The following is a 16103-nucleotide window of genomic DNA, read 5'->3' as shown; positions in this document are numbered from 1 at the left end:
GTACTATGAATGGAATTGCTCAATGGTAGGGTGGGAGGGGATGACATGCCTAGAGCTTTATACCTTAACCATACCCCCATGCACACCCCTAGCAGCCACATTCTCATGCTTCCAGCTTCCTCCTTTTTTGCATCTTTTTAATGTTGATCCCTTTTCTGGCTTGGCTTGTGAGCTCTCCTTCTCTTTCTGTTCTTGACAAGCTAGTGGCTGGCTGACAGACCAAAGAGCTTCACATTGCTCCAGTAAAGTTAGTAGTTAAACTCCTTTCTGCTCCATAAAACTAATCCCTTTTCTCTAATCTAGAGCAAATTTCAAGAACAAACTTGGGAAGAAAAGGATTTGTCAGGCCTATCAGTAAAAGCCTTTCCGAAAGAAGAGAGTTTAAAGGCTGCTCCTCCAGTGGCCCTTCAGGTCTCAGTCCTGTTTTACTAACTGCTTGTGTTTGTGGTGTAAAAGCTCAACCTAAGTGTTGGCGAGCCATGCACCACCACCCCTTCTCCTTGCTTACTGAGCTGCTATATATATATTTGTATAATTATATATATTTATTTATGTAGATATATTTGATGCTTGTATATATAAATATATATAAATATATTCCTATCTGTGTTTCAAATATCTTTTCTCATACCTCTGAACATGCCAGAATCTGGACAAAAGGCAATATTTATTTCAGTGGGGCTCCTATTCATTGAATTAAATTATTTTTGGCTCAGAAAAATCTAACAGAGATTTTTCTGTGAATGAATAATTCTATGATATTTTAATATTTTTCTGAAAAACAACCATTGGGCCTGACTGAGTAATCACTGTAATGCAGTTGAGAGGTATATGTGTAGCCCTCAAAGAAGAGCTTAAGATACATCTCTTTTGTTCTGATTTTTCTTGTCAATTACACTGATTAAAATCCTGCTTGGAGAACATTAAAACATGCTTACTCTGATGGCTTCTCAGCCACAAGATGAGAGCACTCACAACACAAGCTCTTTTCATCCAAATGTTACGTTGCCTCAGGACAGATAAGCCCTTGTAAAAACTGAAGTGAGGTATACATAATAAAGGTCCAGAAAAAAAACATATTGACTAGATCTCAGTGAAATTGACAAATGCTCTTTCCTGCAATATGTGCAAAGATTCAATCTTAGCTTTCACCTTTTTCGTTTTAAACTTTCCCCCCCTATTTCTTCTTTTCTTCTTTTCCCCTCCTTTATAATGTTTTCTATCCTAACAATCAGCGATTGTCTGAATTTCTTTTTAAATATCTTACAACGTTTGCTCTTTTGCACAAACCTCCTTTACCTATAAAATATCCAATCATTTATCTGGATTGATATTTTCAAAAATCACAATTTTATTTCCTCCTGGCGATTTTGTAAGTAGAACGAAACAATATTTTTACCTTGTCTCCTCCCTGTAGAGAATTTGCTGTGAGACGAGTTTTGGTGATCATTTTTTGGGATGTGTTTGACACCCTTTGTTTGAAGCTTCTCTTCACTCTTTCTTTCTGTTTCATTGCTTCTGATGGCTACCATCTGCCATTCAGTGCTTAGAGCCTTAGCTTCTTTCCTCCCTTTTGTCTCATTCAGAGAGCGGGATTGAGGGAGGGCACAGAGGAGAAATCTAAGATGCCTCGGCACAGGGCTCCTGAAAGTGATACCGGGGACGAAGATCAGGACCAGGAGAGAGACTCGGTCTTCCTGAAGGACAACCATTTGGCCATCGAGCGCAAGTGCTCCAGCATTACTGTCAGCTCAACTTCCAGCCTCGAGGCTGAGGTGGACTTCACCATCATTGGTGACTACCAAAGTGCAGCCTTTGAAGATTTCTCACGGAGTCTCCCTGAGCTTGATAAGGAAAAGAGTGAGGGAGAAGCAGAGGGTCAGATTTCTACTGAGGAAACTGACAGATCAGCTCCCAAGGAAGATGGTGATGCAATGGATGAAGATAAGGTTTATCATGTAACCCCAGAAGAGGTACAAAAGAAGACACAATGCACAGATGTGTCTAAATGTCTTCATTTCAGTAGTGTCTGTCTTGGCATTTGCACCGCTTGATCAGGTGTCCGTCTCATATTTGGAAGAACATATCCATTTCTTATTAGCCTTTTAAAACATTTTACCTTCATAAATGTGACTGTCTTGTCTGCATGATTGTTTCTGACATTCAAATGCATGTTTGTCCTCTGAGGGCATTTGTGATTCCTTTAATCATGAAGTTACATCACACTTTAACCAACTGCATTTGCCTGGCTGCTCCATTGTATTGGATGTATTGTATTTGTGTATTCTCTTTGTTGCATGAATTCAACAAATAATATGTGTATTAAATATGCTTGGTATTTATGTATAAAATAACTAAAAATGAACATCATAACTGAATTAAATGACAATTGGCTATTCTCATTCTCTTAACAGTAGTAACTGTGAAAGGGATCTTGGAGTCCTAGTGGACAACCATTTAAATATGAGCCAGCAGTGTGCAGCAGCTGCCAAAAAAGCCAACACAGTTCTAGGCTGCATAAACAGAGGGATAGAATCAAGATCATGTGAAGTGTTAATACCACTTTATAATGCCTTGGTAAAGCCACACTTGGAATACTGCATTCAGTTTTGGTCGCCACGATGTAGAAAAGATGTGGAGACTCTAGAAAGAGTGCAGAGAAGAGCAACAAAGATGATTAGAGGACTGGAGACTAAAACATATGAAGAACGGTTGCAGGAACTGGGTATGTCTAGTTTAATAGAAAGAAGGACTAGGGGAGACATGATAGCAGTGTTCCAATATCTCAGGAGTTGTCACAAAGAAGAGGGAGTCAGGCTATTCTCCAAAGCACCTGAGTGTAGGACAAGAAGCAATGGGTGGAAACTAATCAAGGAGAGAAGCAACTTAGAACTGAGGAGACATTTCCTGACAGTTAGAACAATTAATCAGTGGAACAGCTTGCCTCCAGAAGTTGTGAATGCCCCAACACTGGAAGTCTTTAAGAAGATGTTGGATAGCCATCTATCTGAAACAGTATAGGGTTTCCTGCCTAGGCAGGGGGTTGGACTAGAAGACCTCCAAGGTCCCTTCCAACTCTGCTATTGTATTATTGTAAAAATCAAAAAGCAGATACTCTACTGTTAAAATAATTGTCTTTCCAAATTGATTAACACAAAGGTCAGAGATGGAAGAAAACATACGGGAGAAATAATGAAAAATTCTAATATTAGGCAAATGTCATGGATTTATAAGAGCAAGACTGGCTTAATCTTTGTTACTATAGTTAGTGAAATTGCATTTGAAATGGGTAGATTATATTCAAAAACAGGACTCTAAAACTATTCACTAAACAACAAATTGTTGGAGTTCTTTGCTTTCTTGCCAGTTTTAATTTTAATTCCAGTTTTCCAGATTATAATCTTCATAGAAATAACATATGATCTAGTTTGTACACTTTCAGTCAATCCTTTATTATCAAATATGTTCTCTGGAGTAAAATTCTTGAGCTTAAATCAGCAAGAATTATTTGATTAACCATGACATCTGACAAAATGAGAATTAACAATGCATATTTTTGGACAGGAAAAAGACTGTTCACAAAACAGCCGTTTCTGTCATTAATTAACAATAGTTGGATTGTCATCCTTTTTTTAATCTCTTTGATAGTCCTTCAATCAGAAATCAGAAATTGTAAAGAAAGTGGAAGCAGACAGCTCTGTGCAACACAGAATTGGTACAACAGAAATTACACAGGTAACTTACAACTGTTACTTTATTGCACACTCAAATTTCTGCTGTAAGCACAAATGTGTTTTATAAGTCCATAAGCAAAGCAGCCCACTAAAATTGCTAATGCAAAAATAATTTACATATACTAGTAATATATTCACCATTTGTTTTATAAATATATCTTAAATACACCAGTTATTGTTTTTAAATACTTAAAGACATAAAATGCTCAATCTATAATCAAGTTTTAAGATAATACGTATATGAATAGGAGACTAGATTGAGGTAACTTACTATCTTATATGAATATATTTTAGTTAATTTGTTTAGAATTAAATGGAATGTGCATTTAATAGATCTACTTCTATTGACTGTTATTGTTTCATTTTTCAGGTTGATGGTACCACTACAGATGGAAAAGAGGCAGTAACCACTTCCCACACTGAAAGCCCAGAAACTATATCTACAACCTCAGTAAGTTATTCATATGGAACTTATTTGTTTCAGGCCATTTGTCAGCATTGCAGCATTCTCAATTTAGCCCCTTTGTGACACAGGGTGAATGTGGGATTCTCTTCTATCCTTGCTATTCACAGTAACTTCAACTGCATCTCAGTTCCATTTTGAGACTTTTTGCACTTAGTCCCTTTCCAACTTTCCTGGCCACTTGTAGCCACCACCATTCTTGGCCGATTTTGAATAACAAAGGGGAGGCAAAATGAAAGATTGTGTTCTTTTTCCAATTCCTTCCTCTTTCAGTTTATCTTGAGGGGGGTCCTTATATTCATAAGAGATGACCCTAGGGGCATGTCAGTTCTGGCCATCTCTGAAATAGCCCCTTAATAGATTTAAGTGAGTCCAAATTCCTTTGCTAAAATGTGACATAAAATATATGAGATATATTTTCATTAAAATGAGCATTGGATTATTCCTAGTTTGACAATAATCACATAAGAGATGCAAAACATATTGGAACTCCTTAAATCTTTTGAATAACATTAAAATGTTATGCATAGAAAACAGTGGTGAAATTCATTTTTTTTACTACCGGTTCTGTGGGCATGACTTGTTGGACGTGGCAGGGGAAGGATACTGCAAAATCTCCATTCCCACAGCATTCTGGGGCCAGCCAGAGGTAGTATTTGCCAATTCTCTGAACTACTCAAAAATTCCGCTACCGGTTCTGAACCTTCTGAATTTCACCCGATAGAAACCCTAAATTCCACCAACTGATAATTTTGCTTACCTGTTGGCTTTCAGTAGATTATACTTTAGGATAAGTGTTTTTATTTCCCTGAACAAATTAGTGGATGAAATTTAGGATTTTTTCTCATGTCTTTGAACCTCTATCCCTCCTTGTCTGATTTTGACCTATAAACATAAGTTGCAGTGTAAATATTTTTCCCCCCAGGATCACAGTACCAAACCTACAAAAGGCACTTCAGATCTTCGCTCCATTTCTCCAGTAAGTCATTGTTCATATTTTCTGAGGAAATGTCCCATCCTTGTTTCCTAAATCAGTAATAAAATTACAAGACACGAAAGAACCTGAAACAGAAATAGTAGGTCTGATAGATAATACTTCACTGGACCTAGTATGAACATTCAGTAATATGAACATTCACAGTTCAGCCTGGAACATAGGAAATAACATTATTATTCAGATACCATTAAGATTATGATTCTGGACCTTTTCCTGGGACTCTTATCCTGATACTTTTCAGTCAAGATTCAGGCTGGGTTATGGAACTGAGGTGGCATTAGTTACATTTGTGCATGATTTTTGGAGTGACTGGGATGAGGGTGGTGTGTCTGTCCTGTATGTGTCAGAAGTTTTTGATGCCAACAATTTTTGTACTCTTCTGGACAGGTTTAGAAAGTGGGGAGGCACTGTTTTGCAATAGTTACTCCCTTTCTATAGTTGTTCTAGTCAGTATTGGTAGTGGGGAAGACGTTTAACTCAAGGACCCTTCTATATGGAGTACCTCACACCTCATCTCTTTGTCCCCTCCTATTTAACATTTACATGAAAACAACTGGATAAATTGACTTAGTTTAATGCATATCCTCCCCCCCAATGATTTACAAGAGCAGGATATTCAAGCTGTATTTCAAAGCTCATGTAAATAAGTAATTTCAATGTATCTTCTTTCAATTCCTTATAAAGGACAAGAAGAAGTAGATAATTGCTTCAAAACTTCTAACTGCTGTAGGACTTCAGAAACTGCAATTGTACCTGGCTCAAATAAGAAATGTTAAAGCTGAATACATTGTTAAGATGATTTTTTTTTTGATTTTGCAAAACTTTTAAAAACAAATTTCTAAGAACTAAGTTGATTTAAAGTAAACAGTCTATAAGAGGTCCAATTTATTTGTCCTCAAAAATTGATTATGATCTTCTTTGGAGCAATATAAACTTTTTCTTAACAACTGTTTTAGAGAAAGCTGAGTATATCAGGGTTCATAACTTAACCATGCCTATGACTTTTGTTTTGGAGTAACTGTAAATCTGTTGATGTGGATATTTTGCATATGTTTATAGATTGCCAGTGGTGCTGTTGGCAAAGAAGCCTTCACCAGTCTTTTTGGTGCCACTGCAGAAACCCTCTCCACCTCCACAACTACCCATGTTACCAAGGTAAGATCAGTGCAGGAGCACAGAATATCAGCTTATTCCAGTGCCCAGACTTACATCTCACTTCCCATGAATGAACTTGGAAAAGATTTATTCTAGATAAGAGGCACATTGTACCTCTCTAAATATCATATCTACCTATATACTATTAACATTTATGTGTCTTTAACCTTTAACTGGGCAAAATAGGGCATCCTAGGGCAACAGTTTACTGTACTCCAAATGGGCTAATGTACTTCAAAATCCAATATCCACAATTCCCTTGGCACTGAAATTTGGAACGTTGATGATAGCTTCAGTGCTTTCATGCTGCTGGGCCTCTAGCCAGTAATTCAGTAGACTGGCCCAGCCATAGTCCTTTGAGACTGGGTAGGCTGGCCGCTCCATTGGCTACTGGAGATCAGACAGACAACTCTCACCCTAGACCTTCAGAGGCTGGGTAGACCACTCCCTACTTCCCTACCTGAGGACAATCAGCTGCGGTCAAGTCGGCAGGAATGTAAAAGTTGTTCCTGTTCCTGCTTCTTTTTTTTTACCCTTAGTCATTCTGTTTCTCTATTTAAGTAAGGAAAAGTTTCTGAATGGATGACCCAGTGGGTCACAAGCTACCTAAGATTCTCCGATAATTAAATGTAGCTTATTTTTTTACTCTCAAGAGAGTATTTGTAAAAAAGGAATGTCATAAATTTCAGTCTAAATCATAATTATTTTATTAGGCATTGTAGTTTGTATGCCACAGTATAGCCAATTGTTGATTTTCAACAAATCATGACTAAGCAAAGCTTAGCTTGGCATCCTGTGTCAAATTAGTCAGAGTTCTTATGCCCCAGTAAAGCAGAAGCTATCATTTAAAACAGTTTTAGACATGGGATTTACAATATCATACTGAGTATTTATTTTCTTTTTTATTCCAGACTGTGAAAGGAGGATTTTCTGAAACCAGAATAGAAAAGCGAATCATCATAACGGGGGATGAAGATGTGGATCAAGACCAAGTATGAATGGAAGCTTTTAGCTAGGAAGTTGAACGAAACTCTTGTCCTTTTTATTTATGGAGGTGTTATGATTCAAGATAGGAAGGCAGGAAAAATGAAAGCTGTGTGTGGCAGATGTAAGAAGAAGCCTGAGAAAGAGGCCTCTAACTGCTGAAATGAAATTCAGTGATATGCCCATCTGTATTATTGGACTCTTTCGTGTGATAGAAGCTGTTTCAGTTTCATTTAGTTTTTTGCTACAAAAAAAAATGGAAATTTGGATAATAAGGTCAAGTCCTAGAATTCCTGTGTGTGCACGGAATTCCTGAAAGAATTATTGCATGCACCTGCGGGCAACCTTGATACTAAATGGTTAGGAAGATCACAGTCCCCAAATCTTTCCTTGCTCATGCCTGCTCAGGTACTCATCTAAAAACTTGTCTTACCTTTTACCGTTTCTAACATCCATATATTTAGCTCGAAGAACTGATGTTGTATTTATCATGCTTTGATGCAAATACAGAACTCTCTGCATGTTCGGGGATGTTATTATAACAACATTCATCCCTCTTCTGCTTGAACATGTGAAAGTCAGAGGAAATACAAGGTGGGACTGCAGATCTTGTATCCACCTTCCAGCTTTTACGTATGCGTGCAAATACTTTAAGACAGGGGTGACAAACTGGCAGCCCGCTGACCAGATACGTCACGTACAGGCCACATCCACCCGTTTTGCGAGTGGGAAAAATGTTACGAAGCATCACATGATGGCAACATGACGCAGCAAGTTTGACACCCGCCCTTTAAAAGCACTACAATTTGTTCGAGTTATAGTGATAAACATACAGATAACAGTGTAATAATATTTGCATAATTTAGATACTATTATAGATATACTTCTGGTATGTAGACCTAATTCACAATACCATGAAAGAGGGGGGAAATGTAGGTCTCTGTGATCTACAGTACAATGTGAAGCTGTGCTTATTCATAGTTAGGAATATCTGTGTGAACAGAGATATTGGTTTTGTCATTCATAAGTATAAATTTGTGTTCCTTCACTTATTCTTTTTTAAAATTATTTTCACTTGTTCTTACATGTGCACATTTTGGGGTGACTGAAGCTGCATTTGGATCTGTAGAATGATTTGGGAGCCAGAAGGAATGTGGGCATGGTGAAATAAAAAAAGGGGGGGATATGCCTAGACTAAAACCCATAGTCTTTTTAAAAGTGCATTTTTAAAATTGCCAAGAAAGATTGGTTTCTTCTTACACTTTATCCAAATATAAAAGATTTACCAAAATTTGAGGAAGGGACCTAGCAAAGTGCAGAAATTGGACTACTCAAGGCCCCTGAGCCAAAAATTGGCCTCCAGTGACATAAGTGAAATACTACTGAATGTGAATTATTTTCTTTCCATAGGCTTTGGCTTTAGCCATCAAGGAGGCAAAATTGCAGCATCCTGATATGCTGGTAACCAAAGCTGTAGTATATAGAGAAACAGACCCATCTCCAGAAGAAAAGGACAAGAAGCCTCAGGTGGGTATAAATATGGAGAAAGTGTGGAGAAATATGATCTCGACAAGCCAAGTAAAATAGTAAATGATATACGAAGATTGTAGCTTTCAAAGCAAGCATCCTTCTAGTGAGACAACACCGAGCTCTCTCAAAAATGGCTATTTAAACAAAACTATGTGGCTGATGCTATTTGTATTGAAGAATTATCTTGATTGTAGTAAGGTAAATTTGTGAACTGTGCCATGCAGTATCTTTATTCAGATTCATAACTAAGGATAAGTTAATTGAAAAGAATGAGAATTGGCTAAGAATCTTGCCATTTTGAACGCTTACCAGACGTTTTTGCTTGGAAAGTCTGGTCCTAATGGATTAACATCCTCCTATAGAGGATGTTTTCCATGGGCTTCATACAGTAAAGCGAGTGAATGGTGTTCTGTACTAATAAGGGACATCCCAAAATAGACCCCAGGATGCCCTATAATATGCAAAAACTTCATACCTGATACAATATAGTCTTGTTAAAATAGCTAAAGCTGTTAAATTGCAAAAGTCAAAACAAGCTTGCAGTATTATATTGATAAAGGATTGACACTGTATGTATTGATTTATGTTCTTATTTTCCTTATCCTTGTATAGGAATCTTGACCTTTGTATTTCTAGAAGTTGGCATCTATTTTAACTTTGAAGTAAAGAAGGGGCCTTTATGCTGGATTCCTCACTGAGACATAGAACGTCCTGGCTGCAAGAATAATGTTGAGAGACAAAATATTAAATAAAAAGGAATAGCAAATATATTATATATTATATATACAGGAAACAAAATGCATCCTTGCACTGCTGCTATATGCTGGAGATGAATAAAACAGCAACATCAGCAACAAGCAAAACCAACCACCTCTTCAAATAAATTGAAGAATTGACTGATCTAAAAAAATCATGATGGTAATAATATTAATACAATAAACCACCATTGTGCATGTTACATTTAAAGAACACATAATTCATTTGTTGCACACTGAATGGAAAAGCAAAAATGCTTTGCAACAAAGCAAGAAATCAACTAGCAAAACAAGCAGAATTACAAAATGATTCCCTGATAGGAAAGAATTAAAATCCATTCACTTGTATAATTTGTTTATTATTTTCTAATTTGGGATGTGCAGTGATCATCCTTTATTTTCACGCCATGCTACTTTTGTTGCTTCACCATTGGATTCTTTTATTTTCCCCAATTGGTCCTTCCTTTTTTAAATGTTTCCTCTTCTCATCTAATGTCTTATTCTGCTGAAGATAATTATGACTTTATTTCACTTAAAGCAAAGGAAAATGATATGTATATGATTTCTCACTGAACAAAATGCAGCCTGTAGAGATTTCATATTGATGTGCTTTTAAGTTATGGATATTATATATAACTGGGGAGGGTGGGGAATGATATTAAAACAAACAGTGCTAAGTGTGACAATGACATTTTCACATTATTATTATTTGATTGATAATGGTTAATGTATTACAAGACTTTCAGATTATGCCAGTATCCCATGAAACTAAGAATAGGGGGAAAAAGAGGAATTCTGAGGAAGTTGTCTCTCACTTGAGTTTGGTGACACAATTGTGATTGTCACTGATTAAGACACATACAACAGTATGGAAGGAGTCAAAGGCAACAAAACGGATCAGTGTTACTCCAGCTCGGTTAGAATCCCTCAAATGTGCCAATTAACAGTGTCTCTTCATCCTGCAGGCTTAGGAGGAGCACAAGGTCATCACACAGAATGAGATCAAATTGCTTCATTGTTCAAGGCCTTTATTTAGCTGTCTTTCAGAGCAAAGTGTTTATTTAGGGCAAAGTTGTTATTGTATATGCCATGTCGGTTTTTCAAAATTTGAAAGTTTGGTTCCAAATCTATCGATTACGTGGCTCCAGTTTCTCATCCATGAATGTGAGAATCTGCCAAAGAGGCTGCCCTGTTCTACTCACGTGTGGTTTCATTTTGTCAGATTGAGACTTTGGAGACCATATCTATCAGGGAGAAAGAACACCTCTGCCTTCTTTAAATATGGGGATTCTATATCAGAACAGGATTTATTCATGGGTTTCTTGAAGATACATTCATCTGCCACAGTAAACTGTGAAGCTTAGAGAACCAAATTACTAACAGCAAATACTGCTCCGGAGTAAGGATACTATTAAATAAAACTGCTCTGCCATTAATGAAACCTAGACATTGTCCTTTACCACTTTTCATTACCTCAAGAGTAATTAAAGCAGAAAGAAATGAGACAAATCTAAATGAAACAGTTAATACTTTTCCTTCTACATATTGTGAATTGGATAATGACATCTCTTATCTCTAATTGGAAATATAAATAAAAATGGGAAATGGTAATAATCATTGGAGTAATGTGGATGTATCTTATATCATAAATTGTTTGCCATTGTAGGAGACACTGGGCCATTGGCTGTTATTATGGCTCCTTAAAATTGGATCTGTTTTTGGCATGTAGGAGTGTCCTAATTAAACACTGAAAGCATAGATATAAACTTTATGCTGTAAGAGTCATTTCTAATTTTCATGTATCCAAGTGATTTTCTTCTTTAGATTTTTTTGAGGATTTTTTGTTTCCTTTTATTCTTCTGGAATATGTGATGCCATAAAACCAAAACATCAAAAAAATGTAGAAACCCATAAAATATGTAGAAAACAAAAATCTTGTTCTGCTGATTTCAAAAACTGAAGAAAAATCTTGGTGGCATTATCATGTTTTTTCCCCTCAATGTTACAAAAAAAGTATTCTCCCCCTCCTCCCCTAAACTTAATTTCATTTTTAATTTCAAAACAAAGTTCAGAAATTAGGTATATATAAAGTACATTCTATTGCTCCTTCTATATGAATTGATATACATGAATCTGCCACTAAAACCTCTGGAAACAAATTAGTTCAAAACCCATTTATATAAAGACCAGAATCTAACTCTTGTCAAATACAGGAAAGGAAAGCTAAAATAGATTTGGATTCTTCCCACGGCATGACTGATGGGTAGCCATTAACAAAAACTAGTTTTTTGTTTACCTAGCAAGATGTGGCTTATATATAGATATCTATATTAATATATATATATTATATTTATTATTTGTGGTAAAGTGGAAGCCATGCATACTCTTAAGATCATGGTTTCTTCCACCTTCTGCTGCCATCTGATATAGTTGGTCACTCTGCTTTCTTTGGGTGAGGGGGTCTTTCCATTGAAAGGGACGGTTGATGCAACTGCTTGTTTGCAACAAATCCCGCAACTTGATTCTAAAACTGGCCTGCAACTGCATGAATTAAAAAGATTCATAATTATTTTTTAATTTGAAAAGCACCTTAACCAACTGAAATGCTGTCATTCCTTCATTAATTCTTCTGTCCTTCTGACCCCTCCACCCATTTCAATTTTTGTCCCATCCTTTTCGGTCATATCCTCTTTCAGTGCTTGGTGATGTATGCGTGTGTGCTCACTGTTCTTGTATTCAATAAAAGTGAAATAAATGTATCTGATGCTCACTCATTTTGTGGCTCATGGTGGCTTTTCTCTTAGGAAAAAGAGAAATGAGACCCTTTACACTGGGCCTGTCAGAATTTCAAATTTTCTTTGAGCAATTGGTTGTAAGTCAAGTACTACACATAGATGATGATGATGAAGTGTTGGATTATTGTGAGGCTGGGCCACAACAGGTATACAATTGAAGATACCTCACCCCACCCACCCCACCCCATTGACTTTTATTAGCTCTTCTAGTACTGTGAGAACAGGAGAAATTCTTAGTCATGGGATTCCTTCTTTAGGGCCAATGCCACTCCATTGATAGTTAACACCAGAGATGCCAAGGAGCCTTGATTAATAAACAGCTGTTTTGTTTTGTTTGTGTTCAATCCCTTTCATCTCATCCAAATACAATCTCCAGATAAAGGATCAAAGATTACTAATACAATACAAACCAACAAATTACCTACTCCAACAGTTTCATATCAATATTAAACAGCAGGAGGAAATGGACTGGAATTAGAGGAATCCTGTAACAGCCCATAACTCAACAACCATTGGCTGATGAACACCATGACCATTGAGTGGCCCAACATGACCAGGATGGAAACTACCCTATGCCAAGGTGTAATAAAAAATAATTTACAATAGCAACCAATGCCATCTCCATTCCATGTTCAGATAAGTATCTTGAATGAATGTTTCTTCTATGGTGCATTGCCATTATAAGGAAAGATAAAAAGGATAATAGTGGTCAAATCCAGATAGATTCAGAGAGAGCATCTTTAAGATGTGGAGCATCATAGTCTCTTTCAAAGTTGCTGGTGTTACCCCTTTCAAAGTGAGGTGTCAGTTACCAGATCCAATCTCTCTCACTCCTTCTGGCTGAAGAGAGGAGCAGACAACAAATCCTAGTGCACTTCATCAAAGTCCATCAACTGAAAGAATCCCATGTTTGTTTGCAGAGCCTTACCTTGAGGGAGATGGGAGATCTAGAAACATGAATATAAATATAAAAATAATGGTTTCTGTGTCAACTACAGTAAGTCAGGAGTTCTGTATCTTCTCCCTAAAAGAAGCTGACTACTTTAAATAGGGTTGCTCTATAGCAATCTGTCGATGTAATAAGGGAAGATAAGTAACATTTCATTCCCTTCTAACCAAAATTTAAGTTTTAAGCTTGAATTCACACCAGTCTTGGATAAAATTCACTTTTTATAGTTTTTTTCAGTGCATGCCAGGCATACCTTCTGCTACTTCATCTTGATGTTCTTGATAAACCAAGGAACCAACCAAGATTGGCCGATTAGGAGCGGCAGCTTGGAAGCAAGCACACTGACAGTAGGTGACCAGGAATTCAACAAAACTGCCCCAAAGGTCTTTGGGGCAAGCTCATTATTACCACAGAGACCATAAACTCCAAGATTTGCTAAAACCGCTCCTGACAGCCTGGAAATTGAAATCACCCAGAGCCAAATTATGAGAGAACTCTTAATATCAGCCTCTAGACCAAATCGAAGTTCAGGAAGGAACTGTCTTGGACATTGGGATAGCCATTACAGTAGAGTATCCAGCTTGTCCCTACTGTCCAACGTGAAGTATTTCAATTCACATTCCAGCAAGAATCGAAGGGGCTGCTTTAAAGATTACCCTTCCTCTGATCAGGGTGTAGAGACTCCTGAAGGACTTGAAACCTGGGAGGGCAGATGTCAGACAGTGACACCCTCATCATCACCAAAACAAGTCTCAATAATATGCATCATTTTCTGGTGCTCATTTACCATCAAATCATAGAGATAATTAGTATTTGAATGTATGAGTTACTATTGCACACAGACTTGTCAATTATTATCAACAGATTACAGATCTATTAACAGATTCTGCCATCACTAGTGATATTGATGATTTGTTGGTTTCCCCCTTCCTTAAAATAGTCTCCTGCCATATCTTTCTCATCTCTCACAATTGGACTATATTTCTACCCATGCAATCAGACTATATTCCTACCCATGCAATCAAAACTCACACAGATGAATCATACTGGCTAATAATATAACCTTCCCAGAATTAGAGAAACAAGTCATTCAGTCTGGCTTCAAAAAAAAAAAAAATCACCACTCAAACACTTCCAATTTCTACTTGGACAAAAAATGTTTTGGTGATAAGAAATGAACTCAAGTAACACACACACACACACACACACACACACAGCGTCTCTCTATAAATGGAGACAAACTTCAGATTCCAGTGCAAGTCAATTATCCCATTTCTAACCTGCCATCAGTTCTACTAAGAGCATAATAGCCCAGTCATTGGTTTTGCAAAAAGTCAACCTAATTTCCAAGACACTGAAGTTCCAAAGGGCAGGTGCGATGACAGAAAAGGTTTGTTTTCTAAGTCCTGTCAGGACTTAGACATTCCTTAATTGATGGGAGTCATAACATGCCTCTTCTGCTGGATCGGCTGGAATGGGTAGAAAAAATTGGGAGCAAGCATCTTGCAAAATAACCCAGCCTCCTGACATGAAGATTTCCAATGACAACGGATACTGCTCAGTCAACTACTATCTCACTAAGTCACTCTTCAGGGAATCAGTTTCTGCAGACTTTGGATCAAACACCTTCTCCATTTCTCTAAGCCATGGTAAATCATCTTCCTACAGTCCATCTTCTTTTCGCTCTCTCTTTCCTAATATCCAGCTTGGATACCAATCTTCTTAACATTGTCTTGTTTCCTCTACTCCAACTTCCTATTCCAACAACTTCAAAGACTACTGTCAAAAAAATTTAACCACTCTAAATTGAAACTTAATTCCTCCACTTGTTTATATTCCACAACCGCTTCTTTCTTTTCAATACTAAACTTTAGTGATAATACTATGCACCATCTTTTTTAATCCACGAAGTACATAATGATTGAGTGTGAGCTACGACTTGATGAATGTTGGAAATTACAGAAAATGTAAATATTAGTACAGTCTATACTATCTGGATGACAAGATCTCCAGTGTTTTAATTCACTACATACACTCTCTTCCTTGTCTATAGGTATGTACTGTTTCAATAAACCTGTAACCTTTCAGCTCCTACATTAATGTTCCCCTCTTCTTTATATCTCAGCTTTGTCTTCCGTTGCTCACGCTCAGCTCTGCGCCATCATTCCCATTTGCCTGTTTTGTTGTGTGTTTTGATATGAATATATCATTCCAATCCTGCCATCATGAATTCTGTGTGATTGCAACGTTTTATATAAGGATAGAAAATAAGATACTTGGAGGACAAAACAAGAATTTTCCAAGCCAACATCTAAACATCCTGACAGTTAGAACAATTAATCAGTGGAACAACTTGCCTCCAGAAGTTGTGAATGCTCCAACACTGGATGTTTTTAAGAAGATATTGAATTTTGTATGAAGTGGTGTAAGGTCTAGGCAGGAGGTTGGACTAGAAGACCTCCAAGGTCCCTTTCAACTCTTGTTATTCTATATTCTAAAACAACTTACAACCATACATAAAACATGGGAAGCAAGAAGGGTGGCTATCCAGAGGCCAATCTCAATTTCCCTCTATTTTTGCACTTCAGTGACTAAGAGTAAAGGCAGACTCTTTATAACAGATTCACCTATGTACCATATTCTTACGGTATGTTCTGTTGGGTTCCCCCCCCCCCCCCCCGTTTAAAAATCCTGTTTCAAAATCATAAAGCTGGGATAATATATGATACAAATATGGAATA

General features: G+C 37.0%; 1 protein-coding gene across 11 annotated transcripts in view; it reads left to right on the top strand.

Annotated features, from left to right (window-relative positions):
- Positions 1-12392, top strand: part of EPB41L1 (erythrocyte membrane protein band 4.1 like 1) — a 199366-nt gene extending 186974 nt beyond the window's left edge. For 10 of the 11 annotated variants that reach the window (XM_087720344.1, XM_087720346.1, XM_087720349.1 and 7 more), the window contains 9 exons: positions 304-411; positions 1587-1973; positions 3649-3735; positions 4105-4185; positions 5123-5176; positions 6254-6349; positions 7261-7341; positions 8744-8860; positions 9476-12392. In XM_087720344.1, the coding sequence (XP_087576470.1) occupies positions 304-411; positions 1587-1973; positions 3649-3735; positions 4105-4185; positions 5123-5176; positions 6254-6349; positions 7261-7341; positions 8744-8860; positions 9476-9484 (1020 nt within the window). In that variant the 3' untranslated portion in view covers positions 9485-12392. The remainder of the gene's footprint in view (positions 1-303; positions 412-1586; positions 1974-3648; positions 3736-4104; positions 4186-5122; positions 5177-6253; positions 6350-7260; positions 7342-8743; positions 8861-9475) is intronic. The other variant, XM_087720350.1, reaches the window with a different exon arrangement.
- Positions 12393-16103: the final 3711 nt, after the last annotated feature.

This window comes from Thamnophis sirtalis, unplaced genomic scaffold (assembly GCF_051295495.1).
Source record: "Thamnophis sirtalis isolate CommonGarterSnake01/CBP01778 unplaced genomic scaffold, rThaSir2_p1.2 scaffold_7, whole genome shotgun sequence".
NCBI lineage: Eukaryota > Metazoa > Chordata > Lepidosauria > Squamata > Natricidae > Thamnophis > Thamnophis sirtalis.
The sequence above is the reverse complement of the archived record's forward strand: the minus strand, read 5'-3'. Positions and strand labels throughout refer to the sequence as shown.